At 43.6% G+C, this 22,285-nt stretch overlaps 1 protein-coding gene across 3 annotated transcripts in view; it reads left to right on the top strand.

Annotated features, from left to right (window-relative positions):
• The window catches only part of LOC146185923 (uncharacterized), a 61,271-nt gene that overhangs the window by 27,452 nt on the left and 11,534 nt on the right, over positions 1 to 22,285 (top strand). For 2 of the 3 annotated variants that reach the window (XM_084606855.1, XM_084606857.1), the window contains exons 3-5: positions 4,027 to 4,150; positions 10,857 to 10,991; positions 21,492 to 21,708. In XM_084606855.1, coding sequence (XP_084462981.1) covers positions 4,027 to 4,150; positions 10,857 to 10,991; positions 21,492 to 21,708 — 476 coding nt within the window. The remainder of the gene's footprint in view (positions 1 to 4,026; positions 4,151 to 10,856; positions 10,992 to 21,491; positions 21,709 to 22,285) is intronic. The other variant, XM_084606856.1, reaches the window with a different exon arrangement.

Here is a 22,285-nt window from a genome sequence, read left to right as displayed (position 1 = left end):
GCTAGTGTTGGCTGCTTCCTTGCAACATTTTGACAGCAGGCTTCTCACAGGAGGCTTAGTGTACTAGGCACTTGGCTGGAGAGTTGGAAAGCTTTGCGGGCAGTGCTGTCATTTTTGTTCTTTTTCCTCAACACACGCTTTAGCTCACTGTCATGATGCAAACTAATATGCCTGTATACCGAGTGTCCGAGCTAGCTTTAGCCAAGGGTTAAAAAATAAAAAAAATTGAGATTGGCCAGAGGAACCATTTGTATACATCTGTCAGCCATCTGGTGCACCAGAGGCTATTGTTTATTTTGCAATTAACTAATTAGTAATTAAGATACATTTTCTAATTTTGTAAGTAAGTAGTTTGGACATCTTGTACATTTCTGTACCTGTTCTCATCATGTGATCATCTGTAAAGACCTTCGCTCTTCTCCCCTTCCCCATACACAGTAGCAGGCCAGATGTTCATCTTTCCAGCTAATTTCTCTCCCTTTCCAATCAGTAAGCTCATCCGTATGTCATCGTAAACAATGAAATGAAATGAACCATAGTCGTAAACCTAAAATAATAATTTTTAGAAAAGTTTTCAACATAATCATGTTATAACCAAAGAGGGCTAGAACATTGGAAATAAGAATCACTCAAAATGTGCAGTCCCATTTAATAATAACTGGAACTGGGATTTGATGTTGTACATATATGCAAAAAATTTTCTGCAGCAGCTGGGAAAATCTCTTGCTGCCTAACATTCTTCCCAACAAAAATAAGATCCCACCTTTATCAGGCATTATTTGTGATCACATTTACTGCTCTAATATTGTCTGGAGCATAACAGCAGACCCTAACGAGCAGATTGACTATAAGAGGGTTTGATGGTTACAAGGGAGGAAAACCTGAACTTGTGTCTTATGGACAGTAATAAGAGGCGGAGCCTGCTCACTTTCTGATGACAGTAGCCTCCACACCCTGCTTTAACTTATTCACAACCCCATCTTATGCTACATGGAAAGCCTTGTGAATTAAAAAAAAATACTAACGAGCATAAAATCCTTGCATTTCAATAAAGAATCATCTGATCTGGTACATAGGAAATCATTGATACCTCTCAAACACCAGTTTTTTGCTTGCAAACTACATTATCATCCCTGTATTGTCTTTGTATGACTTTCAAAGTTTTTATGTTTTATTCTTTAAAAATGTTTGATGACTTCTTATTGTCATTATATTATTACAGCATCACGAACTTGTCGTTTCCACAAGAAACACTCATTCCTCTCTTCTGAATGAATTACTCTATATATATCAATCACTAAAACATGATCACTTGTCAGTTCTAAATAGACACACATCTTATACTGAGCCTACATTGAACTAATCGAGCCCGCAGTTTCTTAGCACCTAATCACACTGAATACTTGTATATTGCCACAAATGATAGGTTGCTGAAATGCAGTTGTTGATTCTGTTGCATCTTAGATATGGCCTAATCGTTGAGCTTTTCTTTGCAGATAAGCTAGTTCTTTTTCTCCTTTTTTACTCTTGCATGTATACATCAATATATTTACAAGTATGTACTACTTTTGAACATGATTAATTTGTAGGCATGTGCAAATATTGACATTTTTGAATATGAGTTGAATATGAATATAGAGGAAAAATGACTTTGAATATTGAGTGTCTGTTGAGTAAAAGAAAATGGGAGATATAAAATATAGCAAAGGCTGGTCTTGTTTATTTCAGAATTCACATGGTGTTCACAACTAAAATTAAACTAGGGTTGAACAGAAGTGTATACTTTACTGAAAATTTCAATCCAGTATACATTTTGTGCAGTATTCCGTATACCCTCTTTTTTTCATTTTTGTACAGGAAGGATTTGCATGAGGCAGAATGGAGCTGCCACAATGGTGCTGACTACAATAAACTCATTAATCTGGCCTTCAAAGGGACAGAAAAAAATGTCTGAATTAACCAAATGCTCAACTTATTGAATGGCCCTGAAAGAACTGCCAAAAACCATTTGCATCGCAGTAATTTTGTTTGATCAACACCTGCGCGATGGTTGTCTGCATTCGAGGTGAAACCGAAGTGAGAGTAACATTTTTTCTCGGTTTTGTCGAGTGCCTCGCTTCACACACACTGTCAGGAATGTCCCTCGTCACAAAACGTCTCCATTGCATTTTGAGGATACTTCACTGCGCAATCCATGCGGTTAAGTGTCGCAGTGAAGCGCACGGTGGGGGGAATTAGAAAATTATGTGGTGTGTTCAGTAATTTTCAAACATTCAGAATATTTCACATATCAATCTTTCGAATATGAATATGGATCGAATAACAAGCACATTCGAATACCTACTTACATACGTCACTGTCCCAGCACCAATTTCTTATAAAGCTACGTGTTCTATATGCATTGCATATCCTCATGTATGAACGTGTCACTTTTGTTGTTTTATTTTTATTCTCTCTGGCTTTTGTATGTTGACACGGCTCTACCTTGATGGGATATCTTGAGCCCTGTCAAGCTGTACTGAGCCGGTTTTTTTCTCAGGAGTGCCTACCTTACATGTGGTGAAATAAATTATTTCATTTTATTAATAGGCTAAAATTTCTTGTCTTTGTAGCTTTGCAGATATGACGTCCTACTGTTGAGCAATAAATATTTCACGCTTGGTTGCAGTAGTCTGCAGTTTACGTATCCCGAGTGTCAAATTTCCTGTTAAATGAACTTTTGGGGCACTCAAATATTTGCAGCAGATTATATTGACCAGAAGCTTCCACTGTTTTGTACCTAATTGCCCTGATGTATCCTTTCAGCAAAAAGGCACATACTATTCTTTTTTCTGTTTCTAACTGTTCAATTGCAGAACAGTGAATGAGAAATTTTTGGGGTATATTTTCTCCGCATCACTTTTTTTGATTTCTTACCATTTGTAGGATAGGATCACGGGCCTTTAACATGTTCATCCCATCATAGGCCACCAGTTGGTCATCCATGGCCCATATTCAAGCCGCGCAGTAACGAATTCCGAGTCAAGTAGCGAAACCGTAGGATAGCCGTATAAATTGAAAGAACGCACAGAAAGAACACATGTGAGGTTTCTACTTCCATTTTTTGGCAGCTGAAAAAGCCTGGGGTCACCATGTCACCAGTTGAAGGAGCATTGTGAAGGCATTCCAAATTCCCGAACGCTTTTGAAACTACGAACATAGCCATCATCAACTAATAGCACATCACATCATTTTGCCTTGCCCACAGGTGTACTTGACGACTGCTGTGGCGATTTATTTGACTCTCCGCTGGTTGCTTTTTAGCCCGACAGCAATAAAGTTCCCATTCAGTAAAAAACCAGGACTGTCGGCATTAGAATCAGCCATGTGAGTGAAAAATCATGAGCATACTTTTGGTGACATAGTCAGGCATTGCTTGGTCAGTAAGTTGTGCGACGTGGTCGCTGCCAGGAGTTGCCACTGGACTTTTTTTTGTATTTTTTCTAACTGGAGTCTAGATTTAATAGGCAGTTTCTGCTCCTGCTATCTATGAATTGGTTCACTAGAACTAAATAATGAGCTGTATGATATGGCCAGCCCCGCCGGGGTGGTGCAGTGGTAAGGCGCCCGACTACTGTGCCGGAGTTCCCGGGTTCGAACCCGACCTCGGCGGCTGCGTTTCGATGGAGGCGAAACGAAGTGGCGTCCGTGTGCTGTGCGATGTCAGCGCACGTTAAAGATCCCCAGGTGGTCGACATTACTTCGTAGCCCTCCACTACGGCTCCCCTTTCTCTCTTTCCACTTTCACTCCCACCTTCATCCCTTCCCTTACAGTGCGGTTCAGGTGTCCACAGAGTAAGTGTGACAGATACTGCGCCTTTTCCTTCCTGTGAACCAATTATTATCATTAAAATATGGCCACATGGTATAAGTGTCGTGTACATGTGTATATGTATATGGCAGTCATGGTGATGAGTCACCGTTTTGTTTCCAATGTCTTTACCTCAATCTTGTCCATCTGATTTTTGTTCCAATTGTATTATGCAGGAAATGGACAAAGCAAGGAGCGACAGAGTTGAATATGCCCAGTTGGCCTTTCTATTTGCCCATCCACCGGTTCCTGGGCAAGGTGAAGCCAAAGCCCGCCTCAGGCAACGCGTTGCAGGCTCAGGTGAGGCTCAAGTGGCGATCTCAATGCCTTGCTAAATGCTATTAGGGTAATAGTAAAAACTGATGAAGAGCGGATTTAAAGGCATAAATCTTAATGATTCTTCCACAGCAAGTGGTAACGAATACCAAAGAGTGGTACCGGAGGATCGAGCTGTTCGATTTTCATAATTACTGTTTGGTTTAGGCAGTAAGAAATTATTGCTATTGGCGAAACTTGTGACGCTGCGATGTGGTATTTTGTCATTAGTGATTAGGGAAAATGGAAATAACTCTTTAACAAATTTATAAATTAGAGTGCGTAAACGGTAGTTGATTATATTAGGCACAGAATTAATACTGCGGGAGTGGAGCAGATGAAGGGCATTTTTTGTGCGGTGACTAAGTAATAATGCATATAGCTTTGATTTTGGATAACTTGAAGGGAGGATAAATGTGAAGGCTACGTGTTTCCCCAAGAGGAGATGCAATACTGAATTTGGTGTCGATGAACGAGCAATAAAGAGAAATGAGTGTGGGAATATCAAAATACGGGCAAACTTTAATTACAACTCTAATGCCATTAGCCATTTTGCACAAGATGGAAGTGATGTGACTCAGAAAGTTAAGATGTTTATCACGTTCCACTCCTAGAAAGGACACGGGGTCAGAAGCAATGGTTGAGTTTGAGCCAATGCTAACAGATGAGTTTCGAAAATAATTTTATGAGGTGAGCTGAAAACTATAAAACTGGATTTGAAGCATTAATGGACAGCAAATTTTTCCGGCACCACTTCAGTATATTCTCTGCATAAACATTCAGTTTTTCTACCAGCTTGTTTATATGTGAATTTGGTGTTTAGATGGTCGTGTCGTCTGCATGAAGGAAACAGTTGGGATTATTAAGGCACATAGGAAGTCCATTAATATGCAGTCAACGACAGATTTTTCGGACCCTCTAGGGAACGCAAAAGCATCCGAAAATTCAGGCAGTTCGAAAAAAATGAATGCATGTAAAAGACGTGCCATTTTACAAATATTTCGCGGATCAAAAGGATCAAAGACGAAGTATCAGGCGTCTGAAACACCAAAGCATGAAAAAGAGCCGTTCAAAAAGTGTATGTAGCCGACAGCTGGTTTATTATGCATGTGTCGTCAGGGCAGCCGGTGTTATTACTGCAGTGTCTTGAAGAAATTGTCGATCGTTGTTTGGACGGCATCCGCTTGCATGCGATCATATTCGCCTCAATCTAAGCAAGGGTCATGTCGGCACCGTAGACCGATGAAAGCGTGAACATTGCTCGTGTCAACTCGGCGCTCGTAGACGGCGCAGTCTCCTCATTTTCAACATCTGAGTCTTCCGAATCCGCCACAACCTGACGAACTATTTCCTCGTCGGTTAGTTCTGCACATAATGGTGGCTTTCTTCTCCATCGTTAACCAACAGCACTTTTTTCCGTACTTCGATGCCATCGGCGAGGACGACGAGAACAAAGTGGGAGCCATCGTGGACAAGTGAGATCCTCATGTTGTGAACAGTGGAGTTTACTGGTGAGCATCATAAAACCTAGACCTAGCCAAGGCCTCGTGTCGCAGAGCACAACCACACACCAGGCTAGCCAAACACCGTGTGGCCTGCGGTGGGTCTGCGCAACAAAAAGACGAAATGCTGAAACGGCACCGCGGTGCTGACGCCGCTTCCGGAAACTCCGGAAGAGGCGGGTGCTGGTGGACATAGCCAGCGTGGCCAGACCAAATTGGTATTTGACGGCTAGATATGGCTAGTTCAAAACGGTGATACAGAGACTGCGAGATAGCCAAAATGGCAGCTTTGTATGACGCAGTTGTGGTTTCAGACCTTCTGTCGCGTCAAAAAGTCCAAAAAAATTGGACGGCGGGAGGTTCGAGCATCCGAAATTTCAGATGCCCTTATACATTGATTCTATGGGGCTCGTGGCGGTGCCGTGAAGACGTCCGGAATATCAGGCATGTTCGAAAATTTGGTTGTTGACTGTAATAAAAACAAGAGAGGACCAAGGAGCGAACCTTGCGGAACTTTGATGTTTGTAGTCTTGAATTGTGAATATGTCCTTGATATGAATAAAGCTTGTTTTCTATCGAATAAGTAGCTTTTGTTCAGTTTAAGTGCTGGTGCAGATATTCCGATGGCATCAAGTTGATCGAATAAAATAGCATGGCTGAGTGAATCAAATGCTTTAGAGAGGTCAATGAATAATGCACCAACAATGTTACCCGCATCTATGAAGGATCTAATTTGATCAGTGAGAGAGATCACAGTTAATTCAAGTGAGAATTCCATTCCAAACCAAACTGGTTAGAAAAAAGAATGTGAAATTTCAATAAATAGCTGCTTAGTCTAACAGCAATAATCTTCTCGATAATTTCGCTGAATGGCAGTGGGGCAGTAATTAGAAACGTTATGCTTATCTCCTTTTTTGAAAACTGGAACAAGCTTAACCTTCTCCAACGCAATAGGAAAAATGCCTCATTTGAACACCACGTTAGCAATATGAGCGAAGACATTGCAATTAAGATGTTCACTGAACTTTATATGAGACGATTGCATATTATCCAGGCCTGGACTGACTTAATTTAGGTTGCATATTATTTTGCAGATCTCATCAGGAGACACAGGAAAAAGATAACTGCTATCAGGGAATCGTTGTAATGTTTGGGTAGTTGCGATATTCATATTACCTGAAAGTAAATCAAATGATTCACTAAGTGCATTAGCAATGTCTGCAGGGGCATTGTACGTTTCTTTCCTGAAATAATAGTATAAATGGTAGCTTTTTAGTTTCTTCTGTTAAGGAAGCCATTAGTAACTTCTCTTTTTTTTATAAACATTATTTCCAGCATGATTTAGTTCTGTTTCATAGTACTTTTTCTTTGAGGAGCATTTTCAAAAGCTCAAAAGGCATGTTTAAAGCAGTTATGCAGTTCCTACAATTTTAAATATGAATATGCTTTTGGAAGCTCTTCTTCTTTTTCTTCTTTTTGGTGGTGTTGCCCATGTGTCCATACTCTTGTGTTAGGCGGTCTGGGAGGGTGGTAAGCGTGGCTTCTAAGGTGTACCTTGCGGGCCACGCGAAGACTAGGTCAAGTTGTAAGGAAGTGGTCGCGTGTGGCCTCCGTACCAGAAGCTGGGCAGAAAGGGCAGTTCAGGGGAGAAGTCTGGGTGGTTCAGGAAGATTTGATAGCAGGCATTAATGCAGCACCCACGCAGATTCTTCTCAGTGCCACCCCATCACGGCGAGTTAAACCGCCAGGAAGGTTTGATCCACACGGTGGAATTAAAGCACGCATGGAGCGGCAAAGAAATTTTTTCGCAGGCACTATGACATCTCCTGCGGACAACTTTAACATAGGCAGAAGATATGCCACCCTCTGGGAACAGGACTCATCATCAGTTTCTGCGAAACTGTGCATAGTGTGGGGAGCCCACACCATACGCACAGGGCAAGGAAATGTTTGCACAATATTGCAGATATCTTTGATGATGTCAGAGGTATTAGCTATACTCTGTAAGGCTCGGACTGCTTGGGTGGACTCTGTATGTAAGATTAAAATGGTCGGCTGTGCACACTGAGCAATGTCAATGCATACTAAAAATCCCTAGGCAGTAGAAATCAGTCCGAAACCGTCCGCTACGACATCTCTCGTAGCCCGAGTTGCTTCGGACATTGAACCCAACGTGCCACAAATATGAAGAGAATAAGAAAAGTTATGAGGGACACTTGAGCTCTGCCTTTAAGGGTATGACACAATAGTGTAGGCTACCAGCCCACATATTAAGCCTTACATCAACCAAGCCACATGAACATGTTTGCTTGGCCTAGGTGTAACATGAATGCAAGGATCCTGGCAGGCTGATTCGGATATCACGCTCCCGTATGAAAGGAGAGGCACGAGTTGGCAGCTCCTGCCAAAGGTAACGTCAGGCAACCCTACGTCCAGTTAGCGCACGGCTGTGTCAACTGCCAGCAACCGCCTGCCAGCGCCATGCTAGGGATTTCTCGCTCATGACAGCGGTGCCAACATTGGCTCCAATAACACCGATGCCGGATTTTCTGGTGAACGGGGCCTTTAACACTATATCGCAATAAAAGCAATTACGCAAGGAACTGCAGTGCTAATGCATTGTCAGTGCGTAATGATAATAAAGCACCCCCATAATTTTCTCCGTTTAAGTCTTAAGCATTCCTTAAATTGATTCAATAGGTACAGGACATGCACTGCTTCATTTCTCTTCTGCTTTAATGCCTCTACTCAGGCGAGTATTTAGTAGCTGAAGGAAAGAAAGAGAGAATGGCACCTTCTCAGCAATACCTTGAAAAGCAACTGTTGCTACTTCTCTTCCCAAGGTTGCAATGTTTTGAGTGACACAGCTGTGGCTTTAGTGGCTAGCCAACATAGCAGGTGGTGCAGCAAGGCCTTTACAAACATACCGAGCCGACGAGATTGCTTGGCCATTTAGCCGGAACTCTGTAACTCATTTTTCCCTAAAAAGAACAGATGTCCTCCAAGTTCATACATACTTTACCTTCAGCCAGATTTTATTTTCCTCTTTTTATATTTATGCGCCCCATTGTAGTGGTGCAATGGTTAGGGCGCTCGACTGCTTTGTTCAAGGATGCGGAATGGAATCCCGGCCGCGGCAGCCGCTTTTTGTTGGAGGCGGAAAGCTAGGCGCCCGTGTGTTGTGTGATGTCAGTGCACATTAATGAACCCCAAGTGGTTGAAAATTCCGGAGCCCTCCGCTACGCCATCTCTCATGGCCTCAGTCGCTTTGGGACATTAAACTCCATAAGCCAAACCAGACGAATATTCATTTCTTGCAGCAGTAACCATACCTACCCCTTTTCCTCAAGTGGTTTTTCCCAATACACTCTGGAACAGATTTTCTGACCCTGCCATTGAGGGCAGTCTGTGATGTGTGCGACATGAGACAGTCTTCGCAGTAGTTGCAAAAACGTATGAATTGAAAGCTCTCGTTAATAGTGGATTAACATTAGCTTGCTGATTTTCAGGTGAAAATTATCTACAAATTGGTCCTTGGTGTCTTCTGCTTTGTCCTGTACATTTCAACTTAGGGATCTAACAGCACTGTGTGTATGTAGTGGAAATAATTTTCAGAAGTGTGGCTTGTAGGTACACCCTACTTTTAAAGGGTGATGCTCGGTATCTTTTGAAGGCAGACTGTAATTTTGAACTTCAAGGGATGATTGTGATGCTTCTAGATTATTTTATTACTTGTCCTCTCAGGGTGTAGATTGGAACCACATAATATTGTACTGCAACTGAGTGCTGTGTTCAGTAAAACAGCTATTATGCTGTAACGAGTTTCAGTTTCCAGCATATCACCAATCTATATTCCCCCCGTGCCCAACTTTCTCTCCTGCGCGCTCCACCCCGCCGGGGTGGCGCAGTGGTTACGGCGCTCGACTACTGTTCCCAAGGACGCGGGATCGAATCCCGGCCTCGGCGGCCGCTTTTCGGTGGAGGCGAAAAGCAAAAGCGCCCGTGTGCTGTGCGATGTCAGTGCACGTTAAAGAACCCCAGGTGGTCGAAATTTCCGGAGTCCTCCACTACGGCGTCTCTCATAGCCTGAGTTGCTTTGGGACGTTAAACCCCACAAACCAACCAACCAACCAACCTTCTCTCTAATCTTTGTCACATACTTTCATATTACTGGGGATACTTCCATTTTCTTACCGTGCTACACAAGATACTACCGTGCTGCACAACTGCAATGGTGCTGCACTGTTACGGTCACTAAGCTGCATCTATTAAGCTTTATTTTCTTGTGTTCTTGCTGTCAGTTAGTTTGGTGCACTCGAAACAATTGTGATAATATCGGTAATGCAGTGAAAGCATCGAGGGCAGTTGCAACCAGGCTTGTGGTAATGATGTATCACAGCTTACTATTCTGAAGTGCCTGTGAGTCCAATATCTACGCATATTGTGTGATTGCAAATGCAAGTATGGAAGTGCTGCTCCATTTGCTCCATTTGCTCCATTCTGCTCCAAAATGCAATATTGCTCCAAAACTGCTGCCTCGGATGTTCTGCCATCAGATTTAGCAGAACACTGATTTTTGCTGCACAGGTGGCTATTGATATTTCTTCCAAAAATGTGGGTTGATGCAATTTGATTAAGTGACAGTGAGAAGCACACGAAGCAGGAGCATGCTACGAGATCCGTGTACACTCTCTCGGGGCTGCTTTAGTTGAAACAGAGGCAGCACAATGGTGGCAGTTATAATGCACCTCGTGCTAAGCTTAATATGTATAAAAGTTTCATAAACTTAGGAAAGCATAGAGCATAACAAATTTACTCTAAGGAAAGACTGCTTATATTCAAACTAGAAGGAAGCAGACGATTGATTTTGTGACATGCTGGCTTCCATGTACTCTGTACTAAATCCGTCTTAATGTATCCACGGGCCTGTTTAAGCTCTGCGCAACTTCAGTAAAGCAAGTTCCCTTTGCGAAACAGAAAACCTGGCGAAACAGTCCATATTTTAGGAAAACAGCGTCGAGGTACGTGGCCAATAAACAGTCAACACGATGGGTGCTAACTAGCCGTGGCCAGATTTTTGGAAAGCTTACTTTAAAATTTTTTTGTATGGGGTCTCCTTCTCTATTGCATGCATGTGAATGAAAGCAAAGTGAATGCCACAAGAAAAAAAATTGTTCTGGTTTTCACAGGTTACAAGCACGATTCAGGCGCAGTGCGGACAGGAGCTGCAAGACATGGAGGAAGCCATGCTTCCTGACCCCTCTGAACCCAAGTCATCACTGCCGGTTGGTGCACATTTGTCAGCTGAGAGCACCCATACATGCGTGAGTCATCCTAAGCAGTGCATTATTAGAGAAGCTCCGAAGTAACACCTGTGAACCATTTTTAAAACACGGTGCTAATTACTTGATTGAATGGGAAAAAAATTAATGGTGGCGCAGAGGCTGGATCTCAACTCGGAGGCTAAATGAAAAGCATGGTGGATACTCTCTCTGCATCTGGTCCCGCCGGGGTGGCGCAGTGGTTACGGTGCTCGGCTACTGTTCCCAATGATGCGAGATCGAATCGCGACCTCGGCAGCCGCTTTTCGGTGGAGGCGAAAACCAAGGCACTCGTGTGCTGTGCGATGTCAGTGCACGTTAAAGAACCCCAGGTGGTTGAAATTTTCGGAGTCCTCCATTACGGCGTCTCTCATAGCCTGAGCCGCCTTGTGGCATTAAATCGTGCAAACCAAACTAAGCCATCTTTGTGCCACAAACGACGCAGTCTCATAGCATATAGTCAAGGCTGGTGATGAAATTGTAGCAGAACCTCATCGATGCTGTCCTGGTTCAGACAATTTCCCGTTTCATGTGCTCAAAATCGCGGGCAGTAAAAAAATTTCCCATACAGTTACAATATTTTTTTCTCGGTTAGTATGTTCCCGGGTAGCACGATTTTCCAGTTACTATGTTCAGAAATTCAACAAACTGGGGTCATATAATACGTTTTGCGATCAACCGGACATTTGAAACGAGCTCTAGCGACATGAAAAACTGAACAGCAACGCTCATCCGCCACAGTTGCTTTCCTGCAGTGCCTAGGTGCAAAGGGGCGACGCATCAAAGAAAACCAGCGCGGCAACATACAAGGTGACGTGTCGTGCGAAAACGTGACTTTGTGAGGGAAAATTTGATGGCTTCTTTGCAATACCATAGAAGCATAGGAGTGAACCATTCGAGAACTAAATTATTCGCTTCCATACGAGCCGGCTGGGTCTGGGGGTGCAGCATGAGCAAAAACGCGGCCGCTGTAAGCCATTGTGATGGCTTCTCTACGTGTCATTTTTGTAAAAGAGCGAAGCACATGGAATCAACCAAGGAAGTGATCTTTGTTAGTCATTGCCGTTTACGAACCGGATTTGTAGTTCTCTTCGGCACTTAGGATATGAACTGAATTCTTGGAGGGCTAATAAAGTCCATACTCTCATTCTTGTTGTCTATAAATGCTAATCTACACTTTTATGCAATGAAAGTCTCAATTCTAATGACTTTGTACCTCATTCAGCAGTTAATGTTTTTCAAGACCAGGCAGTTTGAATGATACGCTTTCCAGGATAATACGTTTATTTTTAATTCTTTTTGCACTTTTAAAAAAAGAAAACATATCAATGAGGTTTTACAGGTTGCGGCACTTAAGGTGGAGAACCACTCACCCCCTATAACTTTTGCTAATTACGTTTTGTGCGTCTAGTACATTGCTCTATTCATCATATATGAATACAACTCCTCCCGTTGCTACTTAAATCGAAGTGTTTGATCTTATCATTTTGTGTATTTAATAAATCTCCTATGTATCTGTCTGGTTATGCGTAGCTGATTGCATAATTAGTTCGGTTTGCAGTTGGCTCCGTTTTCAGGGAGGGATTGAATGATTCTGGTGGCATTTGGGATTGATTTCTTGAGGTTTTTTTGCTAAACAAGTTGTTTTCTTACTTGCCTTATTTATTTTTGCTAGTTAATAATGGGGTAACCTTTTTTTGACAAACTCCCCCCCCCGTCTCATTCTCCCCATCCAAAATAATTTGGTAACTGTAAAAAAAATGCAATAAGGCATTGCCTCCTATGCATTGCCAATTTCCCCTCTCAATAAACAGGTCTGAACTAGCTCAATTTGGGGCAGTTCTACTAAAATTTTCCGGATTTGCTTGGCCGTATAGAATTTTATTGAAATATTTGTTGGTCCGTCAGTGCACTTACAATAACACTTGGCCAAAATAATTCCGAAAATACAGATGAATGAATCACTAACAATTGGAATTGTAGTAATTAAAATATGTGTTTTTACTTTATTATCCTGAGGAGCTAGAAGACATTTTTTCCAAGTTTTTACAGTAGTGCCACAAGTATGGAAAATATTCCCATTCAAAAATCCTTAAAAAAGTAAGAATTCGAAGTTGATGATTTTGTAATGAACTTTAACTGGAAATAGAGAAAAATTACTTAGCTTCGTAGTTCATTCAACCTTATTTCCAGGCTTGTTTGTGTGTGAAGAATAGCCAGGCAAAGCAGTGCGCGGAACACCTGCTTTTTAATAATTTTGTTTCCCACAGCCACAACTATATATAGGGCTTAAATGCCCAAAATTGTCACTTTGAAGAAACGTTTGCTGGAAATTGTCTCTTTGTGTGAGGTACAAGAGCTTGAGAATTTCCAAGCAAACATGAAACAGTTTCGTGCCACATATGTGATGTTTAGTATCAAGCGAACCTTCGGCAGTACGCTATTTCTGCCCTTCCCAAGATAGCAGATGACAGCGTCACCACTTTTTGGGTGCCACTTCGACTCCAGAAGTTTTATATATGACCTCCTTGGTACCACCACATCTTCGAGCTCTCACCTTCCGGCTACGTGCAGTGCCGAGTGTTCACACCGCACATAGCCGAATGAGCTCACTTGATGACAGCAAAGATTAAAGGGAATGAGAGGTGGCACACTTGCTAGGTGCAATCCCCAATCAAGCACTTCTCCTCCCCCATGATCTCTAGTGCACACTCCACCTGTAGACGACGAAAGCAGTGCGAATTGCGTGCAGAATGTGTCCGCCACATCGTAGTGGCCACCAATCACAGAACGAAGCCACACATTAGTCATCCTGGGAAATGGATGTCATAGCTGTTCTGTAAAAGCCATTGCTTAAATGCTGTTCAGCATGCCACTGCACCTCAAGGGCTAAATGCAAACAGTTAGTTAGCATAGTGAAAGAAAAAAAATTGAAGCATGGTGCTTGTAATTCACTCTCTATGAACGGTAAAGACATTACACAGCTACAGTACAACCCCGCTAGGGCAAATTCAGATATAGTAGACACTCGGATATAATAAAGTAAAACTGAAGTCCCAGTTCATCTTCCATCGACGACTGGGCATCGTTTCCCCTTTATATTGAAAACATTTGTGGTAAAAATCAGTTATAGTAAAGAGCGGCTGGAATGACATCGCCGCTTGCATGCTACCTAGAATCGCAAGGCAAATGTGTGTGTGTGTGTGTGCGCACGTGCACATACGTGCGTGTGCGTGCGTGCGCGTGCGTGCATGCGCGCATTTCTTTAAGGTAACACAGAGTGCTTTTTAAATGTTCTTACCACTAGGCTTGGTGCTGCTCAGGAGAAGCCAACTTCACATTGGCCTTGAAGCCGTGAGGGAAAGCATGCACCACATTGGAAAAAAAAAGTAAAACTTTTTACAAACATGGAAAGGAAGCGGTGCAGTCCGTTCAGAAAGTAAAATGGAGTAAAAGTGCAGCAAGAAATAGGGAAGGGAAGAGGGAAGAAATGACTGAACATTCGCAGCAGTGTGCACCACAAAATACGAGGCAGCGGTGGCAAAAAGTTGAGGCGCGGAGTGTGTGGTTTTGCAGTGCTTGACTGCCGCACACATTTCTCATCTATTGCCTTTTAAGAGACAGAAACAGCAGAAGACGATGCCGTGTTCATGCAAGGTTTTCATTTTTTCATGAAATTAATCTAGTTTGTATTCGTAGCCACGTTGCCCTCATGCTTAAGAGATACTTCCACAAGATTTAAAAAAAAAAAACAACTTAAAAAGGAAGTGGCATGAAGAGACAATAACAGAGAGAATCATTTTAGAGTTGTTCTTTTTTTCTTTAAGCAACAAAACATGTTTTGTAAGTAGGCAATTAATCCGCCTTTTGCGCGAGGATGTGGCGCCATCATGCGGGAGCGGGTGGGAAACACATTGAGCGGCAGTGTAGCAGACGACGCGAAAGCGCACCATACGAAATGGCCACGCCAACGCTGGTAGAAAGCGAAAGCTTCCCCCCTTTTTTGGCCTCGGAGCGGAAAGTAGTGACAGTTATTGCAGCATATCATGTTCACGCAGTATGGGGGAAGGTAGAGCGTTTTCACAATCCACTCATAACGCACGTACGCATATACTATCTTCGTATTGTTAGAGCGTGTAGCGCGGGCCGTGTTCGACGTGACAGAATGAGACGCTCTCAGCGTGCAGGTTTTCGGCAGACAGGAGAGCGTGGGGGCAGAGAGAGAGAGAGAGAGAGATCTCAAAGGGCAAAGCAGCCAGGGGTTTGTTGATGCTGCAGAGCTAGGTGGAATCGTCTCCTGTGACTTTGAGCGGCGCATATGCGCGGGGTGTCTTGAGTTACCGAGCACAATGCGGTCACCGCGGCGCCGGCATGGTGCAATGGGCGTCGCTTCCTCCTCGCGTCATCTACGACCGTGCAGCTATAGGATTTCATCCACGAAGATCGGCAGAGAGTCACATATACACACACCGTGAAAAGGGCATTGTCCCGGCCGGAATGCACACCTGCAGGAAACGCGCTGCATTTTTCTGGCAATGGATGATTCAGAGCTGTAGCCGGTTTCTGGCCTCAGGAGTCAGAACGGATGTGGTCGCAGTGGTGAAAAGGTTCTCGGTGCGCAGAGAATGGCCATTTTGTTGTGAAAGGATCTCCAACGTTCATTTCTGCCTCCGCCGCGATTTCTGCGGAATCAACAACTTGGTGACACATGTGAATCTCCTACATATCGGATGCGCATCTCGGTCAGGAACCAACCCTGTTCTACGTCCAGAGCGATCCACTCTGCAAATGAACGAGCATGAACCCTCCAGGAGACTCATTTATTGTGCCGGGCGGTTTCCTTGCCGTTGCAAACGGTTGGACGAAGACGACGATTATCAAGCTCCCTAACGGAGTGCATCTGATTGCATACTTTAAAGGAACAAAGTCTGGATGCTTTGGCGTGCACGAAGGCGAGCCTTTAATTAAAAAAAAAAATACTGTGCGTCATATGCTCCGAGCGGCAAAAACACAGATACTACAGGTATGTATGCATCTAAGCGAAATAGGCATGATGAAAAGTACCTACTGGAGTTTTCACCCAGGCTGTAGTGCACCAGTGATAACTGCAATGAGGATTTCTTCGGTGCGTGATTGCTTCAGTTGCACCGGGGCCTGAAGGCGATGTATTTTGTCCCTTCTTATCTTTATGTGCGAAAGGGCTAGGTAGCTTAGATATCACAGGCGGCTGTGTGCGCTAGGCCGTAATATTGTTAAGAAGCGGTAAGCTGATGAAGACAGAAGACAGAACGTGACCGATGGCGATGGTAGATGACGTTTAATGAATCTTCGCGGGCCTAGCGCGAGCGCTCCTTCCCGCGCCACTGCCCGCTTCATCTTCCTTGTCGTCCGTAACATGACCCGGGGCCACCGAGCGATCGTCCCGATCGTGGACGAGGAAGTAGCGGTGTTAATGATTTTATGGCATGATGATGGGCGTGTCTGGATGCTTAAAGAAGAAGAGGAAGAAGGAAGAATCGAACGGCTTGCCGGTACGATGTCTGATGAGTGGGTGATCCGCCTCCCTTGGAGCTGTCAACCATCCGTCACCAGAGTCCATGGGACCGATTGCTCGAGGTCACGTCGGGCAGCTTGGGCGGGGGTTGCGTGTTCGTGTCCATCGGTTCCTTCGGGTCATTCGGGTCCTTCGGGTCCTTCGGGTCCTTCGTCTCAGTTCTGATTCGTATGTCTGTTCTCCTTGTCTTCAGGTCCGGGCTGGGGGCTGGGCGGTGGTAGTTGTTCAGGTCTGGGCTTGAAGGGCTGGGGCGAAGCTGCTCGGCGATTTTCCTGGGCCCTCGGTGATGGTCCCGGCTAGAAGATGGCCTCGATGCTCCAAGGCGAGGATGGGGATGTCGTATGCCGCACCTCCAACCAAATGTTAAGAAGCGGTAAGCCGATGAAGACAGAAGACAGAACGTGACCGATGGCGATGGTAGATGACGTTTAATGAATCTTCGCGGGCCTAGCGCGAGCGCTCCTTCCCGCGCCACTGCCCGCTTCATCTTCCTTGTCGTCCGTAACAATATTTAGCATGTTTTATCGTGACTGCCACCTCACTAACAAGAAAAAAAAATACGGCGTTTTAATGCACTGCCGTTCGCGAGCCTCATGACCAGCTCAACCACTCGGCTCGCTAACGGCGGTGCATCACAACAAACACCCTTTTTTTCTTCTTTTTAGTCAGGCGGCAGTCGCGATAAAACATGCTAAATATTACGGTCTAACGCACACAGCCACCTGTGATATCTGCGCTACCCGGTCCCTTCGCACATAAATAAAGCAAACGACAAAATACATCGCCATCAGACGCGCCGAACAAATGCTCACTGCGGCTATCACTGGTAGGTTACAGGCTTGGTGCAAACTCCGGTAGATACTTTTCATCATGCACATTTCCTTTAGATGCATACATACCTGTAACGAAGTGTTTTTCGCACAGTCGAGAGCACGCAGTCGGCTGCCAAGGTCGCCCATTCACGTCTTGACGCATGGTTGCCCTAATCCTAGCTTCACGCCGTTGCAGGTCGCGGCTCGCCGAAGGAAACCTAACAAAACGCGTCTTGCATCCCGGCACGCCTCGAGAGTGGCAGCCGTAAGCGGCACAAGTGGTTGGCATCGTTTTACCGAGGCTGTGAACGTGACCGCGCCTCCAGCCCCCGTGCGTTGGCTATGAGTGCGGCGACGAGAAGCGCCGTCGAAGCCGCTCAGTGTGTTTTCATCAGTCGCCGCTGGGGCTTCGCGCATGCGCAGAAAACTCGCGCAAAAGGTGGATTTCCAGACATTGCCTTCAGTACCATGTCATCACCAACAATTGATATAGTAAAGACCCTGATATATAAAGGTTTTGTCAATCTCTATGACTTTATAATGAAGGGGTTTTAGATAAATTTGTCTCCCGATATCAAGAAGACAGCGCGCAACACAGACCATAAATGTTATGTTTCAGACTTTAGTGTTTTGTATATGGAAAATGCCGGTGCTCCAAAAATGGAACATTGAAAAAACATGCTTAGTCATTTTAAATGTGACTATTTTTTTTTTTTCACATTACCTTAGAAAGCATGTGTGAATTGTCATTGGGAGTTTTCTCATTCGAAACATTGCTTCATAGTATGATGTTTAAAATTATAAGCAAATGTATAGTAATGCACCTACCAACAATCTGCTTCTTGGGCAATGTAGTCAGATGCCTTTGAATCTTCGTTTCTTTGATACGGCTCAGATTCAGCTTATACTATGCACTCTATTAAGAAAGTTTTCCTGGAGTTGTTCCCGTGTGTATTCAAAATGCCCATTGCATACGTAGAACCAACTATGTAATTTCTCCATGTAATCCTACACCGTGTTTTTCTCTATGCATTCTTTAAAATCTGGGCCATACTTATACAAAACACTATAGGGGTATTTAACTGTCTTAACTAGAATCTCCGCAGAACACTCAATGTTGCCATCAACTAGCCATTTTCGTCCTTTGCCGCTGACAGTGAGCAGCCAAGGTGCAACTGCAGGAGCCGCTTCTGACATACCGCTGATTGTTCAAGTGACTGTGCAGCTTGATTTGCAGGGTTGGAAATGTGAATAGCGTGTGACCATCCCCTAAGTGTAGCTTCTTTTCCGATGCAACCACTCGCAAGTGCGAGTGCACACTTTTGCGTTTCTTTTTATCTTTGACCATGTGCTCCACAATGTGTTTGATACCATTTGGTTTATTGAGTCTATAAGTTCTGGTGGCTGGTGCAAAGCGCACAGGAGAAATGATGTACCATTACTTAGCACTTAGCACACAGAGCAAACACTGCCCAACACAGCATGTATTTTTTTAAACATTTTTTTTTTATTGCCGTGAACATGAAAGGAAACATTGGAGCCTGCTAGCGGCACAAGCTTCTCGTTTTTCGCGTAAGGTAAGAAACCACAGTGAACGTGACAATGCAAAGCTATCTGTGTCTATTGTTAGCGGCAAGCCCGTCAAGACATACCATGACTGATGGCGATGAGGTGGTTTTAACAATGGCAGTGAGCTTATCGCAAGCACTCCTGCCCGCATAACCATTCACTTCTTCCTCCTCGTCCATAACGCTGTCTATCTGTGTTATCTGTATTCCAGTAGTGAGCTCATCTATTAACAAAGAAGTTTAGTTTAGTGCTAGCCTGTTAACAGACTTAACGGAAATTTCTTTAATGGGCTGTAAGCAGCCTATTCCCAGAAGAGAGTTGCAGTGTATCATTCTTTACATGGAGGGGAAATGCACTTTAAAGTTGTAGCCATTGATGAGTTGTAGCAGAGTAGTACCTAATAGGTCTTTTGTTGCTTACTCATACCCTAACCTTTATTTGCGCATGCAGAATTCTCAAGAAGGACCTTGTTGAAGAGTATATGAAGTAGAATCCATGAGCACTGTGGCGCCATCTAGTTAAGGAAAGGCTAAATACAGACTGCTCGATCCCATCTTATAACTTGTGACACTCGGAATACTTTTTAAATTTAGTGTCAATTTAACATTAAATGATTTAAATGCATAGAGCACTGTGGCTAAGAAGGAAACGTGCTTTTGTAATGCTCATAGCAGTTGCAGATGGTTACACTATGGCTGGAAGCACCGTTAAGCTGAGTGTGCCAGAATGGACAGTGTATCTCAAAAACTCAGACATGGTCCTGAAGATGCTGTCTGGTAACTAAATGCCTACTTACTAAACGTTGCTTAATGAAAAAAAAAAAAAAAAGCCACTCCAAAATACCTTCCATCCTCCTCTTATCGTCCCTTCGTGCTATTTTTTTCAGTTCTAACATTTTTGTTTACATCTTGTGGAAGTACCCCTTAAGTATGAGGGCAACATGGCTACGAATACAGTCAAGTTTGATTTCACGTGAAAACCGAAGCCTTACATGAATACGGTGTCATTTTTTGCTGTTTGTCTTTTAAAAGTCAATAGATGAGAAATGCGCGCAGCAGTCAAGCGGTGCAAAACCGCACATGCTGCACCTCCATTTCTTTCCATCGCTGCCTCGTGCTTTATGCTGCACAGTGCTGCAAATGTTTGGTCGTTTCTTCCTTTCCCTATTTCTTGCTGAATTTTTATGTTTTCTTACTTTCTGAATGGACCGTGTCGCCTTCTTTCCATGCTTGTAGACAGCTTTATATTTCTTTTTCTACGCGCGGCATGTTTGTTTCTCACAGCTCCAAGGTTTATGTAAAGTTGGTTTCTTCTGAGTGCTGCTAAGCATGGTGAATGGTGGTGAAGCCGCTTTAAAAAAAAAGCTCGGTGTTACTTTTTTTTTTTTAATTTGCGCACCATTTTTGGTAGCATGCGTGCAGCAATGTCATTTCGTGGGAAGCCATCACAGCGGCCAGACGCACTTTACTATAACCGATTGTTATCAGAAATGTCTTTACTAGCTAAATCTCGTTACAAGAGACACTGTTACAAGAGACACTCGGTTATAAGAGACATTTGAAAATTGTTTGGTTGGTTTTCCTATGTCTGCCATGTTAACAACATCGCATACAAGAGACATGGTTACAAGAGACACTCGGTTACTAAGGACAACTTTTTCAGGTCCGTGGATTAAATTCTTCACTATTTAGAAGAGACACAATCCAGATGTGCTCATGCAATGCATCTGGAACGTACTAACTTGTACATGATGCACTTCAGATTCCCTTAGCTAAATTCTGTTCCATATCAGTGTCCTTTTTGTTGTGTATGTCAGGAACTGAGGATTGCTTCCCCATGATTGGAAAGCCAAAATGGCATTGCATTACTGTTACCTACGAAGCAAATCTAAATGCATAAATGACATTCAGCATTTTTAACTCCTCACTGTTAAAATTTGATCACAAGATGAAAGCAAATCCTGATGTCTTTCTCTTTTTGGATCATCTGAGGGTGACGAGCCTGTAAGCATCTGGGGGTGACGAGCATGTAAGAGTGCCTCAAAGGTATTAGAGCAAAAGGAAGGCTTGCAAAGTGAAGTACTTTACCTCCAGAATTCGGGAAGGAATACACTCTGCACTCACAAAAATATAAACTAGTATAAATAACTTCTTTAAGCTTTCCGGAACAATTTTCTGTTAATGCATGTGAATGCATTTATATACTGATGTGCAGTTAACTGATCAACACAGTGATTTTAGAATTTTTGGTTACAAGAGACCTTGCTGACAAGAGACATGCTTTTCGGGTCCCTTGAGTGTCTCTTGTAACGAGGTTTTACATAAAGGGGGGAAAATGTACAGTCTATGGAAGATGAATTGGGGCTTCAGTTTCACTTTACTGTATCCGAGTTTACTATAGTTGGAAGCTGGTTGTCGGGAGAAAACTCATAGGCTTTTACTGGCTTGCCCTGATTGTCCTATCCTATGGCCTGTATCTGACCATAAAGGGTTCAGCATGTAGGCTTTTTTGTTGCACCAGGTGTAGACAGTGCAGGTGAAGAATGTGTTCTCGTCACCTTGTTCGTAGGCTGATGCCCGTGTTAAAATGGAACCCACCGATGGAAACGACATGGAGAATGGGGATGCCGCCGTGTCAGATACATCTTCGGTGTCTGTGCCATGGCCAGTACAAGGCAACAACAGCGATGCTTCAGAGGACTGGGGAAACCTCCACAAGCCCCCGCTACCATTTACTTCAGAGCTTATTGAACCTGCGTCACCCAGCGTTACTGAAATGCTACGGAGTAAGTGAATTTTGTGTTTTTTGTGACCGCATTGTTTTAACAGTAAATTTTGCCCTGTTCCAATTGAAATCTGCCTTTTGATGGTATCATCAAAGGGGCATTTCATGACAGATATTTTGCTACTTCTGTATGTGTTTTCTCTGCACATTTACGCCTCTTGACGGACTGTGTGTGATATATGAATTTTAGCCGGTACTTGTATATCCTCTACCTAATAGTGAATGTAATCGTCAATGTGGTGGTTACTTTTCTGAAAAAAAAAAAGGGGGGGGGGGGGGGGGGGGGCATTTATTCTGCAAATAATTCAGTTTGTGTTGGGCTTGAGCATCATACTTGTATGTTTAGTTGGTAAAAAGGAGTATAGGCAGCAATTTATGGTTGCACATTTTCTTCTTGTTAATGATGCTTAACTCTTTCCCTACCGCACCCATTGCGCATCGTTAGCCCACTAACGATGACTTCGCGCTGATTTTGAACCCTTCCGCGTCGCTCACGGATACGCTATACTATCTAGTGTGTATTCGGATAACTGAATTTTCAAGTTTGATGTTGTTTACATTTTTCCCGCGAAGCGGCT

This window comes from Amblyomma maculatum, chromosome 6 (assembly GCF_055883805.1).
Source record: "Amblyomma maculatum isolate TAMU_Amacu chromosome 6, ASM5588380v1, whole genome shotgun sequence".
NCBI classification, from domain to species: Eukaryota; Metazoa; Arthropoda; class Arachnida; order Ixodida; family Ixodidae; genus Amblyomma; species Amblyomma maculatum.
The sequence above is the reverse complement of the archived record's forward strand: the minus strand, read 5'-3'. Positions and strand labels throughout refer to the sequence as shown.